Source organism: Myotis daubentonii, chromosome 11 (genome assembly GCF_963259705.1).
Source record: "Myotis daubentonii chromosome 11, mMyoDau2.1, whole genome shotgun sequence".
Classification (NCBI taxonomy): Eukaryota; Metazoa; Chordata; class Mammalia; order Chiroptera; family Vespertilionidae; genus Myotis; species Myotis daubentonii.
The window spans coordinates 22812828-22831151 of record NC_081850.1 but is presented as its reverse complement, the minus strand read 5'-3'; the positions used below and the strand labels follow the sequence as shown (position 1 = coordinate 22831151).

Here is an 18324-nt window from a genome sequence, read left to right as displayed (position 1 = left end):
ATATGGCTGCCCCCATGTGGTCAAAGATGGCCACCACAAGATGGCCAGCAGGGGAGGGCAGTTGGGGGTGACCAGGCTGGCAGGGGAGGGCAGTTGGGGGCGACCAGGGCTGCAAGGGAGGGCAGTTTGGGGCAACCAGGCCAGCAGGGGAGGGGAGTTGGGGGCGACCAGGGCTGCAGGGGAGGACAGTTAGGGGTGACCAGGCCAGAAGGGAAGGGCAGTTAGGAGTGACCAGGCTGGCAGGGGAGGGCAGTTAGGGGTGACCAGGCTGGCAAGGGAGTGGTTAGGGGGTAATCAGGCTGGTAGGCCGCAGCGGTTAGGGGCAAACAGGCAGGCAGGCAGACGAGCAATTGGGAGCCAGTAGTCCTGGATTCTGAGAGGGATCCCAGATTGGAGAGGGTGCAGGCTGGGCTGAGGGACACACACCCCTGCCCCCCATGCACGAATTTCATGCACGAATTTCATGCACTGGGCCTCTAGTGTGGAATATAAAACTGAAACTTGTGAACATAAAACAGCAGTGTAGTGGTTGCCAGAGAGAAGAGGGTAGGGGAAGAAATGGGTTCTAATATATGGTGACAGAAGATTTAACTTTGGTTGGTGGGCACACGGTACAATATATAGATCTTGTAACATAGGAACCCACACCTGAAACATATATGTTCATGTTGACCAATGTCACCTCAATAAATTTAATTTTAAAAATAATAATAAAATTTAATCAAATTTTTTAAATGGCCTTTCCTCCCTATTTTTTGGAAGGTGATTCCAGGGCAGCATTCCAAGAGGGCATAGGTACATGCTACAAGGATTTAGGCCCAGGACTGATATTTCTACAGTTTTATTTCTGCCACATTCTTTTGGTCAAAGCAAATCATAGGCCAGCCGAGATGCAAAGGGTTGGAGATAGATTCGACCTCTCAATGGGAAGAGCAGCGAAGCATTTGTGACCATATTGAGGCTGTTACAAGTTACTAGTAAAATCCAGCATTAGTTTTAAGTAATCTCATTAAACCATTACAATACTTAATCACACATTTACATTTTACAAAGATAATCCATATCGCCCATAAATGTATTTTGGGAGTGTACTCTTTGCAGTTGTTTCATGATGTGTACCTCTATGGTTTGGACGTATCGCCTAAAAACTTTAGTATACTATAGTATTTTTATTATAAAATAAAGCATTTTAAATATTTAAATGTTCATTTTAATTTATAACTATAATCGAAAATTGCTCTTCATGAGAATGGCATTTTTTTATGTTGCTTTTGTTAGAACAAGATTGAAAGGAGTATTTAAATTTATTTGTATTTTAAATCTAGAATGCAACTAATGAACTCACTAAGCAATCATCAAGCATGAAGTCTCTGAAATTTGAACTCCTAGCAAAAGAAGAACACATAAAGGAAATGCATGAAAAGTATGTTTTTCATATTTGTATCTATTGTATTTGGTGCCACCTAGTGGCAGTTAACTCTATTAAATGCAATCCAAGAAACAGCGACATGTCAAAAATTGTTTTCCTTTCTTAGTTCATGTTTAAGCCTACTTAAAATGAAAATGTAAGGAGTATTACATATAGTGTGGCTGATGGCAATATGGTTACTATTTTTTAATTAGAGTAAGAATATCTAAAGTTAGGTTTTCCTTCTTAGAATAAACATTTAGTTTGGAATAAATATCAATTAAAAGCCTAAAGACTGAACAAAAAAGTTTAGAATGTGCTGATTATTCAACCAAAGATATAGGTGTAGATTGATCCTCATATTGGATATAATGCCTAAACTTACAAAACTAAGTTGGGAAAAAAGGTAAGCTTTGTTTGTATTTAAAATTACTGGAGGATTATGAAAGTTTGTACTTTCCGTGTTTATTAACAAAGGTTTAAAATGTTCTATCTCACGCCCTAGCCGGTTTGGCTCAGTGGATGGAGTGTCGGCCTGTGGACCAAAGGGTCCTGGGTTTGATTCCAGTCAGGGGCACATACCTTGGTTGCAGGCTCCTCCCTGACCCAGGCCCTGGTCAGGTCTCATGCATGAGGCAACCAATTGATGTGTCTCTCTCACATCAGTGTTTCTCTCTGTCTTTCCCTCTCTCTTCCACCCTCTCTAAAAATCAATGGAAAAATGCCCTAGCCGGTTTTGCTCAGTGGGTAGAGCGTCGGCCTGCGAACTGAAGAGTCTCAGGTTCGATTCCAGTCAAGGGCATGTACCTTAGTTGTGGGCACATCCCCGTGGGGGGGTGTGCAGGAGGCAGCTGATTGATGTTTCTCTCTCATCGATGTTTCTGGCTCTCTGTCCCTCTCCCTTCCTCTCTATAAAAAATCAATAAAATATTTAAAAATAAAATAAAATGTTCTATCTCACAATGATTTTATTTCTATATCTTTTATAGATATACTAGAGCTTAGAAGTGATAACCTGTTTAGGTAGAATTCCAATCTGTCATTAATAATTTAATACATATATTTTACATGCATTCATGTATAAATCTACATTATATGTGAGGATCGCTTAAAAGTGATATCAGTAGATAAAACTATTAGACACAAAAGGTTGGTTAATTTTTAAACAGACTCTTGAAATTTATCTATTAAGAAACAGTTTTGCTTATTTAACAGTTATAAAATTTAATATTTGTTTATTATAGTATAGAATTACTTCTTATCAGTGTTATGCTTTTGGATGATCTCTGAGTATCGCTTTGACTTTTTTACCAATGAAACAGTGTAATTTAAATATAACAATTTTGACTTTTCATAAATTTTATTTATCTTTCTCAGTCACTTTTTTAATGTATGTGCAATATTATCTTTAACAAGTGACAACTGGATTATAGATTTTACAAGTACTCATTAATAGAGCAATATTTATTACTTGCAATTATTTTATTAATTTGCAATTTCATTGATATCAAACAGTATTTAACAATAGTAGCTATAAAATTGGATAAGGTATTATCACTGTTAAAGTATTTTTTATCACTTTTGATAAAATGCCCTTTTTTTTCCTTTTAAGGTTGTCTCGAATGGAAAGGGATATAACCATGAAAAGACATTTGATAGAGGACTTGAAATTTCGACAGAAAGTAAATTTGGAAAGTAATGAGAGCATTAATGAAATGTTAGAAAATCTTGAAAAAAAGGTACGAACTTCTATATGTTCCCTGAAACTAAAAAAATCATTACCCATTTTATTTATCTGCTTAACTCAAATATTCACTCTTAATAAAATTTATAGGAAATATCCATAGAATATATGGGCACTATTACATAATTTCATTATTTGCTCTGTAAGTACACTATTAGTTTTAAAATTCATGACTCTAAAATCTCATATGTAATATAGCACGATATTTTTATATGAGAACATAATCAAGTTTAATTTATAAAGGTTTGAATATTTCTAGGATACATAATTACATTTTTCTCAGCATTTTGTTTTATTTAAACTATAATTTTTAATGATAAAACCAAGCATATATTTTTAAATGAAAAAAGTGGTAACCAAAAACTATCAAAGTTTTTTAAAGTATATTACCACAATTTTTAAAAATATACTTTTCTGCCCGGCTGGCCTGGCTCAGTGGTTGAGCTTTGACCTGTGAACCAGGAGATCATGGTTCGATTCCCAGTCAGGGCACATGCCCAGGTTGCAGGCTTGATCCCCAGTATGGGGTGTGCAGGAAGCAGCTGGTCAGTGATTCTCTCTCATTGATGTTTCTTTCTCTCTCTCTCTCACCCTTCCTCTGTGAAATCAATAAAAATATATATTTTAAATACACACACACACACACACACACACACACACACACACACACACTGAGTGGTCAAATTATTACGACCACCTGACGTTTGTAGGCAAATTAGCCATACACTGCATCATATGGGATATAGAAGCCGAAGGCCTGTTCGAACGAACACCTTTGCTGTCTGTAGTTACCAAGATAAAACGTCTCCAATTCGCACAGGAACACAAGGATTGGACAGTCGAGCATTGGAAAAAAGTCATGTGGCCCGATGAATCACGTTTCCAGTTGCATCATGCAGATGGCAGAGTGAGAATTTGGCGGAAACAGCATGAAAGCATGCACTCCACATGCATGAGTACAACCCTTCAATCTGGCGGGGGCAGTGTTATGGTTTGGGGCATGTTTTCCTGGCATGATTTGGGCCCTTTAATTCGTGTGGAACAATGTCTGAATAGCACAACATACCTAAGTATTGCTGCTCAAGTTCATCCTATCATGTTGTTGGTGTATCCGAATGGAGATGGCTTCTTCCAACAAGACAATGTGCCACACCACAGTGCTCATATTGTGCAGGAGTGGTTTCAAGAACATGAGAGAGATTTTACCTTGCTTAGGTAGCCCCACAATCACCAGATCTCAATCCAATTGAGCATTTGTGGGACGAAGTTAAAAGAGCCATCAGGCAGCTGGTTTCACAACCATCAAATCTCATAGAACTGGACAGTGCTATTCATCAGGCATGGTGTCAGATTCCTCGCATCACCTTTCAGCATCTCGTGGAGTCAATGCCAAGAAGAATCGCCACAGTATTGAAGGCAAAAGGTGGCCCAACAAAGTACTGGTGGGGTGGTCATAATAACCTGGCCACTCAATGTATATACACATATATACTTACCTCCTCTCTCTAAGCATGTCCTCGGGTGAGGATTATTTTTTAAAGTATACTTTTATTTGTATACACTTTAAGTGTACTTAGGAAGAGAGTTATATTTAAAATAGTTGTATAATATTTAACCCCAAAGTAGAAATCAGCAATTTTCTGACTAAGAGGTATATACTAGTATATGTATATATATATTAAAGGTGCTATTTGCATAACTCATAAATTAGCTTCTGCTTTGGCAATCACTCAGTGTTAGCAACTACAGAGAAAGTGTCTCCCTTATTTTACTTGGAGATAAAAATATAAGTATCTATTAGCTCAAATGGATTTAAGGGAGAAAATTTTATACCAACAAGACAAGTGAATATGGATTTCTTTCTTTTTCCTCCACACACCACATAAATTATAATTACTTCCTTATAGTTTTTCAATGTTATCCTTTAAATGTTATCCCTTAAATCTTCTTATTTTTTAACTTTAATAATTATTTTAAATATGGTAATGATATATCTTTAGTGGCATTCAATGGAAAAAGAAAAATTATTTCCTCTATTTCATATGTATAATAAATATCTTGCATCACTTATTTACTTTTATTCTTAAAAGTACATGTAATATTGGAGAATACAATAATTAATTATCCATAACCTTGCTTATTTAAGAATCAAAAACAACCATTCCTGCTTAAGGAGGTTTACATTAGTAATTAAAGGAAATGTAGTTTAAATTTGTACTGTATTTTTAGGTGAAAGACTACACATGCCAGCATTTATACTTTGGTGCAATATTTAGTTTTGCTATTGATTTAAGGACTATTAGTCTCATTTATAATATTAGTTCTACAAATCTTATACTTGAAATTGATATTATTTATGAGAAACCAGATGAAATTAGACTTACTCATGTGTTCATTTGGTTTCTGTTGAAACAAAAAGTATACTATTAGAATGCCTTTACCAATAATGATTACCTTTATGCTTTTACTTCTAGGTAAAGACATTGACTGAAGAGTGTTCCAACAAGAAGGTATCAATTGATTCACTAAAGCAAAGACTTAGTGTCGCCGTTAAAGAGAAGTCACAGTATGAAGAGCTGTATCAGAAAACTAAAGAGGAATTAGAAAAAAAGGTATGCTTTTAGGACACTTTAGCATAGAAATGGAATATAACAATGTCTTTTTTATTTTTTAAATTGTCATTTTTTTGTCCCCCAAACTATTATGAGCTACTTAAATGTTTCAGATAAATGCAAAGAACACTTTTATCTCTACGTGAAACACTGAGAATCTGTTTTCATTAAAGGTACTGCTACATTAGAGAAACAGATTTTGTGTCTTGATAATCTACATATATATATAAGAAACTAGAGAAATATGCTAATTAACCAGGATGCTGTAACGGGTCAACAGACAGGAGGAGGTTGCGCGTGCAGTGTCGGGGGCGGAGCAGCAGGGGCCTGGGGAGGGAGGCAGGGCCAGACTGGAGGGTGGGTGGTGCCGTACGATTTTGAATCGCACTCTGGGCTCCTAGTTTCTCATAAATGAAAACTATTATTAATAACTGGCACAAGTAGATATAAATTAAGTCCACCTTCACTTACAAACTCATTTAATATTTCCATTTGCTATATGAGATTTATTATTTTTAGAAAGCATAAGTTAATTTTTATGATGAATATATAAGGATATGTACTCACATCCTAGCTGGTTTGGCTCAGTGGATAGATCGTTGGCCTGTGGACCAAAGGGTCCTGGGTTCAATTATGGTCAAGGGTGCCTACCTTGGTTGCAGGCTCCTCCCCAGCCCAGGCCCTGGTTGGGGTGCATGCAGGAGGCAACCAGTCGATGTATTTCTCTCACATCAATGTTTCTCTTTGTCTTTTTCTCTCTCTTCCACTCTCCCTAAAAATATAATGGAAAAATAACCTCAGGTGAGGATTAACAATAAAAAAGAATGTGTGCTCAGGCTATTTTGTTGAAAATAAATAAATACAACCATCAATTTTACCCAAATAAAATAAATACACATATAGAGAGCCATGAAATCCTTTATCTGACATGGGTAACTACCTCTTCCAAATCTGCTTATGAAATATCTTTATTCCATGACTACTGTATTTTGCAGGATCTCAAGCTTTCTCTCCTAGTATCAAAAATAAATGAGACTGAATCTGCAATGGCAGAAATTGAAACAGCAGCTTCTAAGCAGCTTCAAGGATTAGCATTGCAAAGTGAGCAAGCCCTAGAAGGTGCACAGAAGAAACTGCAGATAGCCAGTGAGAAAGTGGAAGAGTTCACCTTATTTGTGAAGGTTTGGATTACTTGTGCATTACTAACTTGTTCTTTTCTTCTGACAGAGTGGGCAGTGGCCTGCTTCAGATGATTTGGGCAATACTTTGAAGTTTCTTTCTGCTTTCCTAAACCACAGAGCATCTTCTCCTACCTTACTTGCCACATTGTTGAAAAATTTCTCTATAAAATATTTATTTTTATAGCTTGAGTTTAAAATTTTCTCTTCTATTATCAGTACTCTTAACGTCAATTTAGCTGTGAAATTGCAGTAATCTCATAATCAAGGCAGGTAGTAAGATGAAAGAATTAAGTAATTTCCATTGTACTGCCTTTTTGAAAAATCACCCAAGCAAAAAGACACCTGAACCCCAATCCACATGGAATCCATAGAGGATTGGCAAATGACTTAGCAGAACAAAAGGAGGACAAGCCCAAGTGCCTGCAAAGGATGCCAGTCCAGAAGTTCTCTGACAGCTGAAGAACCCAGAATCGCTCAGGAATGGACTCCATAAGGAACCGCCAGAGCAGAGGGCGATGGGGGAAGGGCAGATACAGAGCTAAACAGGTGGTTTGTTTGAAAGTGTTTATAAGGAGCGTTCAGACCCCTGGTCTGTGCTTATAGCCCATATAGTCAGGCAGTCTTCTTCCCCTCACCCCTCTGGAAAAACCGAGCAGGAGCAGCTCTGTGTTCAGAGAAACAAGGCACTGAGAGCCAGGAATCTGTGATTGCTGTGCCCCTTTTAATCTCACTGTGAGTTGTTTACACCCCTGTTTAGTACCATTTATTCTGACTTAAATTATATTTAGCAAATGGATCTATTGCCACTAGATAGATTCAGAGTTTCTTAAAGTGAAGGACATATTTTACTAATCTCTGCTTCCACAAAGTGTAACATGGCACCTTTCAGAATCGCATGCAATAATAATCACTAGCTAATGAAATTAAATTTCCATTAGGAATGTGAAAATGTAATAATTGTCCTTTTGGCATTTAAAAAGAAGTTTGACTATAGTGGGAGAGTGACTCTTTCCATCTGAAATTACAATGTTCTTTTTTTTGAGCAATCTTGGATAAGATTAAGTTTCTCATACCACTTTTTTCTTCAAATGGCTTGAGTATTAAAAACTAGCATATCATATCAGTAGGAATTTACTTAAATATATAAAATATTTAATTTTTGTAATCTTTATAAAATGAAGTTAAACCGTGTCCTCCGATAGAATAAAATGACATCACCGCTGTCTCTTTCCCAGATAACCCTGTCATTACTGGATGTGCATAATTATACTTGTTGCATTTGTAACATATACTAAAGTATATTATTTTATATATATTGGTATTTTACTTTTCTCCTTTTTTGGTTTCTCTCTCTAGATAGGTCAGTAGTTTGGCATATCTTATGCTCCTAGTTGAAAAGGTCCTCTGGTCAACATATAGTACAATATTTATAATATTTCTCTTATCTGCTTAGGTATTGATTGTATTTATAGGAAATGATATTCCTGGACTCATAGATTGAATATAAGATTGCAAATAACTGGATTTTATATATAATGCTATATTCTACATTCCTCTAAAAATAGGAGTTTAAACATTTTATGTGAGTATTAATAGTGCTCCATTTAGAAAAAATCCTTTTGTTTCTTTGGAATAGATACTGTGGGAGTTTTCTCATTTTAAAAATAACTACAAAATGAATGAATGATCTCTTTTATTTCTATAATGAAAGTTTCAACTGCTGTAAAGTCAAACCAATAATGCTTGACTCAGAGGAACCTAAATGATTGCAGAGTATTAATTTGGTAAACCTAATTTCCCTTTTCCAGATTTAAAGTATCATTTCTTCCAAATGCTGTTGAATACTCTTGCTATTTAACTTATGACAAGTGCTCTCATTGAATATTGTCAGTAATTCATGATGTAAAACTATATTCATAATGACTTTTAGCTTCAGAAACCTTTGTTTTCTTGTTTTATATTCATCTGAGGGTCTTGTTTGTTGTATTTTTAGCCAAGATACAAAACATGAAGTACATAATTACAAGATTTATTCAAAATGTTAATCATTTTTTTTCTGAAATATTCTTTTAATTGGTCCTTTTTAAAAAGAATTGATAACCAGAAATTTTTTAAATAGAAAAATGAATTTTATGACTAGAAGTTTTTTGACCTTCATGATAATGTAATGGGTGTACCTCTTCACATAAAATAGTTTAGCAAAAATTATTTTCTAAAATCAAATTTTGTATTTATGTCCAAGGATATGAATGATATTTAATGATAAAATGCATATCTAATCTCTAGTTGCTCAAGAGTAACATTATTGGTCCTTTATATTTTTCAGCAACAAATAATATAGAGTGTATAGATGTCTTAGTAGGTAAATTCAAGATTGCTGTAGTTTCATGGCTTTTTGAGTAATGTATCCTATATAATAAAAGCCTAATATGCTAAGTATCCAGTCATCTGGTCGGCTGTTCAACCAATCAAAGCATAATATGCTAATGATATGCTAAGGCTGCTCAACTGCTCACTATGACATGCACTGACCACCAGGGTGCGGACACTCCGACCGGTAGGTTAGCTTGCTGCTGGGGTCCAGCCAATCTGAACTGAGCAAGATGGGCCGGACACACCCTGGAACCCTCCAGCAATGTTGGTCCCTCCCGGCTGGTCAACCTCCCATGTCCCTTCCGCCCCTGGGGGGAGGGGAGGGTCCCTTGGCCTGGCCTGCACCCTCTCACAATCCGTGACCCCTCGGGGGATGTCAGAGAGCTGGTTTCGGCCTGACAGTGGAATGACCGGTTGCTATGATGTGCACTGACCACCAGAGAGCAGACGCTCAATGCAGGAGTTGCCCCCTGGTGGTCAGTGTGCTCCCACAGGGGGAGCACCGCTCAGCCAGAACCGGGCTCACAGCTGGCGCGGCTGCAGCAGCGCTAAGGATGTCCCACTGACAGCTTAAGCCCGCTTCCCGCCTAAGCCGTCAGTGGGACATCCCCCCAAGGGCTCCCAGACTGTGAGAGGGCGCAGGCCGGGTTGAGGGCTCCCCCCCCCCCGAAGTGTATGAATTTTGTGCACCAGGCCTCTAGTTTTTGTCATAAAGAGCCACCAGCAAATTAATGCTGAAACCAGAAACATTGGCAAAGGCTGGATCATTGGTTCAGAGGAATGAGATGACATCATTCTTCTCTTCCTTGCACTTATGCCCCTAGGACCATAGACATGCTCAGGAGTTGTCATCTGAGGCAGCATACCATCAGTGGCTTTCTAAATCCTACTGCGTTACATCTAAGCTTAAACCTTTTTTTAATTTTAAGACTTTTCATAATTTGACTCTATCTTGCTCAGAATTGAATCTTCCTTCCCACTGCTCTCCATCTTCCATTCATATTGTTCTCATTACTGCCTTTGCTCAAGTTCTGCTTTTCTCTTGACATACCTTTTCCTCTTTGTTCTTTGCTAAATCCTGCACGTTTAGTTCAGTGCCTCCCTCTTTCATGAGTCCTTTCTTTAACTTTGTGGTTAAGAGGTAAGAGCCCTACTCTGCCAGTTATTGCAGGCAAGTGGCTTAATCCTCTGCACCTCAATCTCCCCATTTATGGAATGAGTGTAATAATGGAATATACCTGAAATGAGTGTTTAAATAAGTTAACACAGATAAAGCATTGCCCATTATACCAGAAGTGCTATCTAAGTGTCAGCTAGTAGTAGTGGTAGTAGTAGGACTCTCATTTATCTCCTGAATATTTATTGTACGTACCACATAAATTAACATGTAACTATGAACTCTTGTATTTTTCTTTTTGTGTCAAGTAGATTGTAGCCAACGTGAGAAGAGGGGTGTTATAATTCATTATCCCCAAGGAACTGACCCAAAGTAGGGCTCACTAAATTCTTGAGGAATTGATTTTTTATATCTGCTAGAATGGTACTAGACACTAAATCCCTGCTCAGATGGAAAACTCTGTGAAGGCCAGAGCTGCATTCTTTATGAGCATAAAGAATGTACATAGCTTCTACATGGAACACTATGATCACCAGGACCCATTCTGTGCAGAGCTAGTAGGGTATCATGTACACAAAAGTACTTAATAAATGTTATTAGTAGTATTAATGGTAATAATGTTTATTCTGGCCCTGTTGTGGAATCTCTGTTCCCCTTATTCCTTTCATTTATTCATAGGGCACAGCAAGATTATGGAGGTGAAGTGGCCATCTGTTCTAGATCTAGTCTTGAATATGGAATTTTGCCCTGGGGTAAAATCAAGTGCTTTGAGCATCTGGGCTGGATATATGTGGCAGAGTTGAGGCTTTGAATTCTCCTACTAACTGAATAAAACACACAAGGGAAATTTCTAGAAGTATTTGCTCAGTTTGATTGAGCCTTGATATAGGCTTGTTAATGGGCTTGTTTTTGAGAGTCATATGCCAGATTTCATCTTCTCAATGGTTTGTGTTAGCTGTGAAATAAATATCAGCTAAAGAACAACATTTAGCCTGAAGCTTAAGTCATTTAATTATCAATATGTACTTGCTTTAGTGAGATTTAGTAAGATGTTTTGGGCATATAAATTTCCTGCTTCTTTAGTGAGAACATTTGTGGAGCATTATAATTTTATTTTGCATGTATAATTGTTAATACTTTGGTGTATTGATCTAGTCTCTTACAATTTTTTTCTGTTCTTTTTTTCCAGCTTTATTGAGATATAATTGACATGTAACATTGTTTAAGTGTAAGGCGGTGATGGCGAGCCTATGACATGCGTGTCAGAGGTGACACGCAAACTCATTTTTTTGGTTGATTTTTTCTTTGTTAAATGGCATTTAAATATACAAAATAAATATCAAAAATATACATCTTTGTTTTACTATGGTTGCAAATGTCAAAAAAATTCTATATGTGACACGGCACCAGAGTTAAGTTAGGGTTTTTCAAAATGCTGACACGCTGAGCTCAAAAGGTTCGCCATCACTGGTGTAAGGTATACAATGTGATGATTTGATATAAGTATGTATTATGAAATATTTACCACAATGAGGTTAGTTAACACATCCTTCACCTGATGTAATTACCACTTTATTGTTGTAATTATGGTAAGGATATTTAAATATACCCTCATAGCAGTTTGCAAATATACAATATAGTATTTTTAGCTATAGTCACCGTACTATATATTGGACCCCTGGAACATACTCGCCTCATGACTGGAAGTTTATACCCTTTGACCACCATCTCATTTCCCCCACTCCACCCCAGCCCCTGGCAAATAACCATTCTACTCTCTACTAGTACTTCTATGAGTTCAGCTTTTAAAGATTTCACACATAAGGGAGATCATATGGTATTTGTCTTTCTGTCTGACTTATTTCAATTAGCATAATGCTTTCAAAGTCCATCTGTGTTGTTGCAAATGGCAGGATTTCTTTAGTTTTTATGAATGATTACTATTTCACTGTACTTATATATGTATGTACCACATTTTTGTTATCTATTCATCTATTGATGGACACTTAAGTTGTTTCCATGTCTAGGCTATCCTATATAATAAAAGGGTAATAAGCAAATCGATCAAACGGCGGAACAACTGGTCACTCTGACGCGCACTGATCACCAGGGGGCAGACGCTCAATGCAGGAGATGCCCCTGGTGGTCAGTGCACTCCCGCAGGGGGAGCACCACTCAGTCACAAGCCGGGCTGACGGCTGGCAAGCGCAGTGGCCCGCCTCCTTGGCAGCACTAAGGATAGCTGACTGGTGGCTTAGGCCCACTCCCCTAGGGCCTAATAAACCACCAGTCAGACATCACCCGAGGGCTCTGAGACTGTGAAAGGGCACAGGACTGGCTGAGGGACCCTCACCCCCACCCCCAGTGCACAAATGTCCTACACAGGGCCTCTAGTTGTGAATAATGCTGCAGTGAACATGGGAGTGCAGATACCTTTTTGGAGTCTTGATTTAATTTCCTTTGGATATAACCAGAAGTTGGATTGCTGGATCATGGTAGTTCTATTTTTAATTTTTGAGGATCCTCTGTACCAGTGGTTCTCAACCTTCCTAATGCTGCAACCCTTTAATACAGTTCCTCATGTTGTGGTGATCCCCCAACCACAAAATTATTTTCGTTGCTACTTCATAACTAATTTTGCTACTGTTATGAATCGTAATGCAAATATCTGATATACAGGATGTATTTTCATTGTTACAAATTCAACATAATTAAAGCATAGTGATTAATCACAAAAACAATATGTAATTATATAAGTGTTTCCCGATGGTCTTAGGCGACCCCTGTGAAAGGGTCATTCAACCCCCAAAGGGGTCGCGACCCACAGGTTGAGAACCGCTGCTCTATACTGTTCTCCATAGCGGTTGCATCTATTTGCATCCCCACCAAATAGGGTTCCCTTTTCTCTATATCCTCGCCACCATTTGTTATCTCTTGTCTATTTGGTAATAGCCATCCTGACAGGTATGAGGTGATATCTCATTGTGGTTTGGATTTGCATTTCCCTGATGATTAATGAGGTTGAGGACCTTTTTATGTACTTTTTGGCCATTTGTATGTTCTTTTTTTTAAAAAAATAATTATCGTTGAAAGTATTACATATGTCCCCTCTTTTCCCCCAGTGACCCGCTCCAGCCTGCTTCCCCCCACCCCCGCCCCAGGCCCTCACCACCCCATTGTCTGTGGCCATGACCCAAGCATATATGCATACAGGGTTCTAGGTTGATTACTTCCCACCCACACACCCTCCCCCACCTTCCCTCTGAGATTCCCCACTCTGTTCCATGTCTCTGGATTCACTCTGTTCATCAGTTTATTTTGTTACTTAGATTCCACAAATGAGGGAGATCATGTGATACTTGTCTTTCTCTGACTGACTTATTTCACTTAGCGTGATACTCTCCAGATCCCTCCATGATGTCTCAACAGGTAAGAGATTATTCTTTTTTACTGCTGCATAGTATTCCAGGGCATAAATGTACCACAGCTTTTTTTATCCACTCATCTACTAATGGGCACTTGGGCTGTTTCCAAATCTTAGCTACTGTAAATTGTGCTGCTATGAACATAGGGGTGCATATATTCTTTCTGATTGGTGTTTTGGGTTTCTTAGAATATATTCCTAGAAGTGGGATCACTGGGTCAAATGGCAGTTCCATATTTAATTTTTTGAGGAAACTCCATACTGTTTTCCATAATGGCTGCACCAGTCTGCATTCCCACCAGCAGTTGTATGTGTTCTTTGAAAAAAAATCTATTTAGATCCTTTGCCCACTTTTAAATTGGATTATTTGGGGTTTTGTTAGTGAGTTGTATGAGTTGTATGTAGTTTGAAATCAGAATGTGCAATGTCTCTAGCTTTGTTCTTTTTCAAGATTATATTGGCTATTCATGTTCTTTTGTGGCTCCATATAAATTTTAGGATTGTTTGTTCTGTTTCTGTGAAAAATGATATTGGATTTTTGATGGGGATTATATTGAATCTATAGGTGGCTTTGAGAAGTGTGGACATTTTAACAATGCTAATTCTTCTGCTCCACAAGCATGGGATATCTTTACATGCATTCGTGTTTTCTTCAGTTTCTTTCATCAATTTCTTATAGAACTTTTACTTCCTTGGTTAAATTTAGTCCTAATATTTTATTGTTTGGGGTACTATTATAAATGGAATTGTTTTCTCTTTCAGATGTTTTGTTGTTAGTGGTTAGAAACACAACTCAGTTTTGTATGTTGATTTTGTATTCTGCAACTTTACTGAATTTGTTAACTGTATCTAACAGGGTTTTTTATGAAGTCTTTAGGATTTTTCTATATATCATATCATGTCAGGGGCAAAGAAATATAATTTTACTTCTTCTTTTCTGATTTAGATGCCTTTTATTGTTTTCTTCCCTAATTGCTCTAAGATTTCCAATTTCATGTTGAATAAGAGTGGTGAGAGGGGCACCCTTATCTTATTCTTGATCATGGAGGGCAAGTTTTCAACTTTTCACCATTGAGTATAATGTCAGCATTAGGTTTGTCATATGTGGACTTTATTATATTGAGGTGTGTTCCTTCTATACCCATTTTGTTGAGAATTTTTTATCATGAAATGATGTTAGATTTTGTCCATTACTTTTTCTGTATCTATTGAGATGATCATAGGATTGTTATCATTTATTTTGTTAATGTAGTATGTCATATTTGTTTATTTGCATTTGTTGATTCATCCTTATACTTCAGGGATAAATACTTGTTCTACAGGTTTAGGAAATGCAAATAAACAAGAAAAATATATAGTTATAAGAATGGATACAGTCAAACTGATTGTCAATGGCATATTTGTGTACTTAGAAAATCTAAGAGAATAAAATCATAAACTGTTAAAACTAACCAGAGAATTCACCAACGAATTCAAAAAAGATCAACATACAAAATAAATTCATTTTTACAAATAATAATATTTTAAAATGCTATTTTAAATTTCTATTTACAATAATACAAAATAACTATTAAATACCTAGTAGTAAACCTTTTAAGAAATGAAGAAACCTGCAAAGCAGATGGTAAGACATAAAACAGAACTAAATAATTGGGGGAAGTGCTGTTTTTCCGAATGGGAATAATCAATATTGCAAATGCTAGAATTCATTCCAAAATTAATCTAAATGTCATTGTTATCCAAATATTGCCAAACGGATTGCAAAAAAAATAAGTAAAAGAATGAAAATGACCGAAGAACTAGAAGCATAGCAGAGAGAGAAGGATTTTCCTTAACAAGCATCATTGAATGCTATAATGCTGTAGTAAATACAATAGTGTAATTAGTGCACAAACAGGTGCATACAGTTTTGAGACAATACAGTTCCAACATTTTACAATCCTACCAATAGTGCAAAAGTGTTCCAATATCTCTATGTTCTTGCCAACACTTATTGTATTCAGTTTTTTAAATAGTAGCCATCCTAATGTGTGTAAGATGATATTGCATTGTTTTGAGTTACATTTCTCTGATAAGACATGCTTTTTTACATAGGAAATCCTAAAGATTTATGAGACAACTAGAAGCCCGGTGCACAAAAATTTGTGCACTCGGTGGAGGGGGGGGTTCCTCAGCCCGGCCTGTGCCCTCTCACAGTCTGGGACCCCTCGGGGGATGACCACCTGCTGGTTTAGGCCTGCTCCCCGGGGGTTTGGGCCTAAGATGGCAATCAGACATCCCTCTGGCAACCCGGCAGCCCTTGGGGGATGTCCACTTGCCAACGGGGAGCAGATCTAAGCTGCAGTTGGACATCTTTAGCTCTGCTGAGGAGGCAGGAGAGGCTCCCACCATCACCACTGTACTGGCAGCCATCAGCCTGGCTTGTGGCTGAGCAGAGCTCCCCCATGTGGGAGCTCACTGACCACCAGAGGGCAGCTCCTGCATTGAGCGTCTGCCCCCTGGTGGTCAGTGTGTGTCATAGTGACCAGTCATTCCCAGTCTTTCTGCTGTTAGGATCAGTTTGCATATTACCGTTTTACTATATAGGATAGAGGCCTGGTGCACTGGTGGGAGCCGGCTGGTTTGCCCTGAAGGGTGTCCTGGATCAGGGTGGGGGTTCCACTTGGGTACCTGGCCAGCCTGGGTGAGGGGCTGATGGCTGTTTTCAGCTGGTCACACCCCCTTCAGGGTAGGGGTCCCCACTGGGGTGCCTGGCCAGCCTGGGTGAGGGGCTGATGACTGTTTTCAGGCTGGCCACACCCCATTTAGGGTGAGGGTCCCCACTGGGGTGCCTGACCAGTCTGGGTGAGGGACTGAGGGCCGTTTTCAGGCTGGCCGGCGACTGAAGCTCCCAGCCTCTCCTTTTTTTCTTTTTTTTTTTTTTAATTCTGGGATTTATTTACCTTCTATAATTGAAACTTTGTTGCCGTCACTGGAGCTGAGAGCTGGCTCTTGCTCGCTCCAGCTCTGAGGCCACGGCCTGCTGAAAGCAGGTATCTGGGGTTTGTTTAGCTTCTATAATTGAAACTTCGTTGCTTTCGGAGCTCAGAGCTGGGCCGTGGCAGGCAGGGAACCTTGGATTCCTCCACCACTGCAGCAAGCAAGCCTTCTGCTCACTTCAGCTGCATGGCTGCTGGCCGCCATCTTTGTTGGCAGTTAATTTGCATATCGCCCTGATTAGCCAATGGGAAGCGTAGCGAAGGTATGGTCAATTACCCTTTTTGTCTTTTATTAGATAGGACTAGTATTAACAAGAGAGTTTAGCCCTTTCGTGGGATACAAAGTCAAAGTACAAAAATCAAATGTATTTTTATATCATAGCAGTAAACTATTGGAAAATGAAAAAAATCTTCAATTTACAATAGCATAAAAAATTCTTAGAACTAAATTCAAGAAAACATATGCAAAACACCAATGTTGGAAAGAATTTGGAGAATGGGGATTTTCATCCATTGTTGGTGATGCAAGATTTTGGGGAAAACTGTAGAAATTTCTGAAAAATGAAACATTCACTTACCATATGACTCAGCAATTTTACTTCTAGGTACTTACCCAAAGGGATATGAAAACGTATGTACACACAGACACACAAAATGTGTATTCAGGAATATTTAGTGCCATTTTATTCATAAGCATCAAGAACTGGAAACAGCCCAGGTGTCCATCTATAAGAAAATGGAGTAGCAGTGTTATCATTACATAATGAAATACAACTTGGCAATAAAAAGAAATGAACTACTTATGCATATAATAATATGGATGAATTTCAAAAGTATTGAAAATGAAAGAATTAAACACAAAATAATACATACTGTGTGATTATGCTTATATGAGTTTATAGAACAGGCCTAACTAAACTATATGGAGAAAAAAATACCCCAGAGTGGTTGCCTCTAGGGCCTAGGTTTGGGGATTGACTAGGAAGGGACATGGTGAACTTTCTGGAGTAATGGAAATGTACTTTGATCTGGGTATGGGAACCCAGTGTTTTCATTTGTCAAAAGCTCAAAAAACTATACAATAAGACTTATGCATGTCACTGCATATAATTATTGTATCAAAAAGTAGTAAAGAGAATTATATATAAATATTGATCTTTAATTAATAATGTGTTTGGGGGAACTATGCATTTCTTTAAACTTTTCTGCACATTTGAAATTTTTCACAATAATTCAAGAAAAATGCACTTTGGAGAATTTTGACTTGATTACAAAGGGGTAAAATAATCTCTCCCATTCTCTCCCTTGGAATCATACAAAAGATAAGGAGAATTAGAAACAAAAATTCAACTTCTTTTTACAGAAAACCTAGGTCAACTAAAACTCTGTATTTTGAAATACATGGAAGAGTAGCCAAAACCAAGTAAGATTGACGATAGGCAAAAGGAAGTAGAAATAAGACACCAGGGGAAGAATACTTAGGTGCT

The 18324-nt window shown here is 37.8% G+C and overlaps 1 protein-coding gene across 5 annotated transcripts in view; it reads left to right on the top strand.

The window, feature by feature from the left end:
* The window catches only part of CNTLN (centlein), a 275109-nt gene that overhangs the window by 235537 nt on the left and 21248 nt on the right, over positions 1–18324 (top strand). For 4 of the 5 annotated variants that reach the window (XM_059656593.1, XM_059656592.1, XM_059656590.1 and 1 more), the window contains 4 exons: positions 1326–1423; positions 3021–3147; positions 5627–5764; positions 6760–6945. In XM_059656593.1, the coding sequence (XP_059512576.1) occupies positions 1326–1423; positions 3021–3147; positions 5627–5764; positions 6760–6945 (549 nt within the window). The remainder of the gene's footprint in view (positions 1–1325; positions 1424–3020; positions 3148–5626; positions 5765–6759; positions 6946–18324) is intronic. The other variant, XM_059656594.1, reaches the window with a different exon arrangement.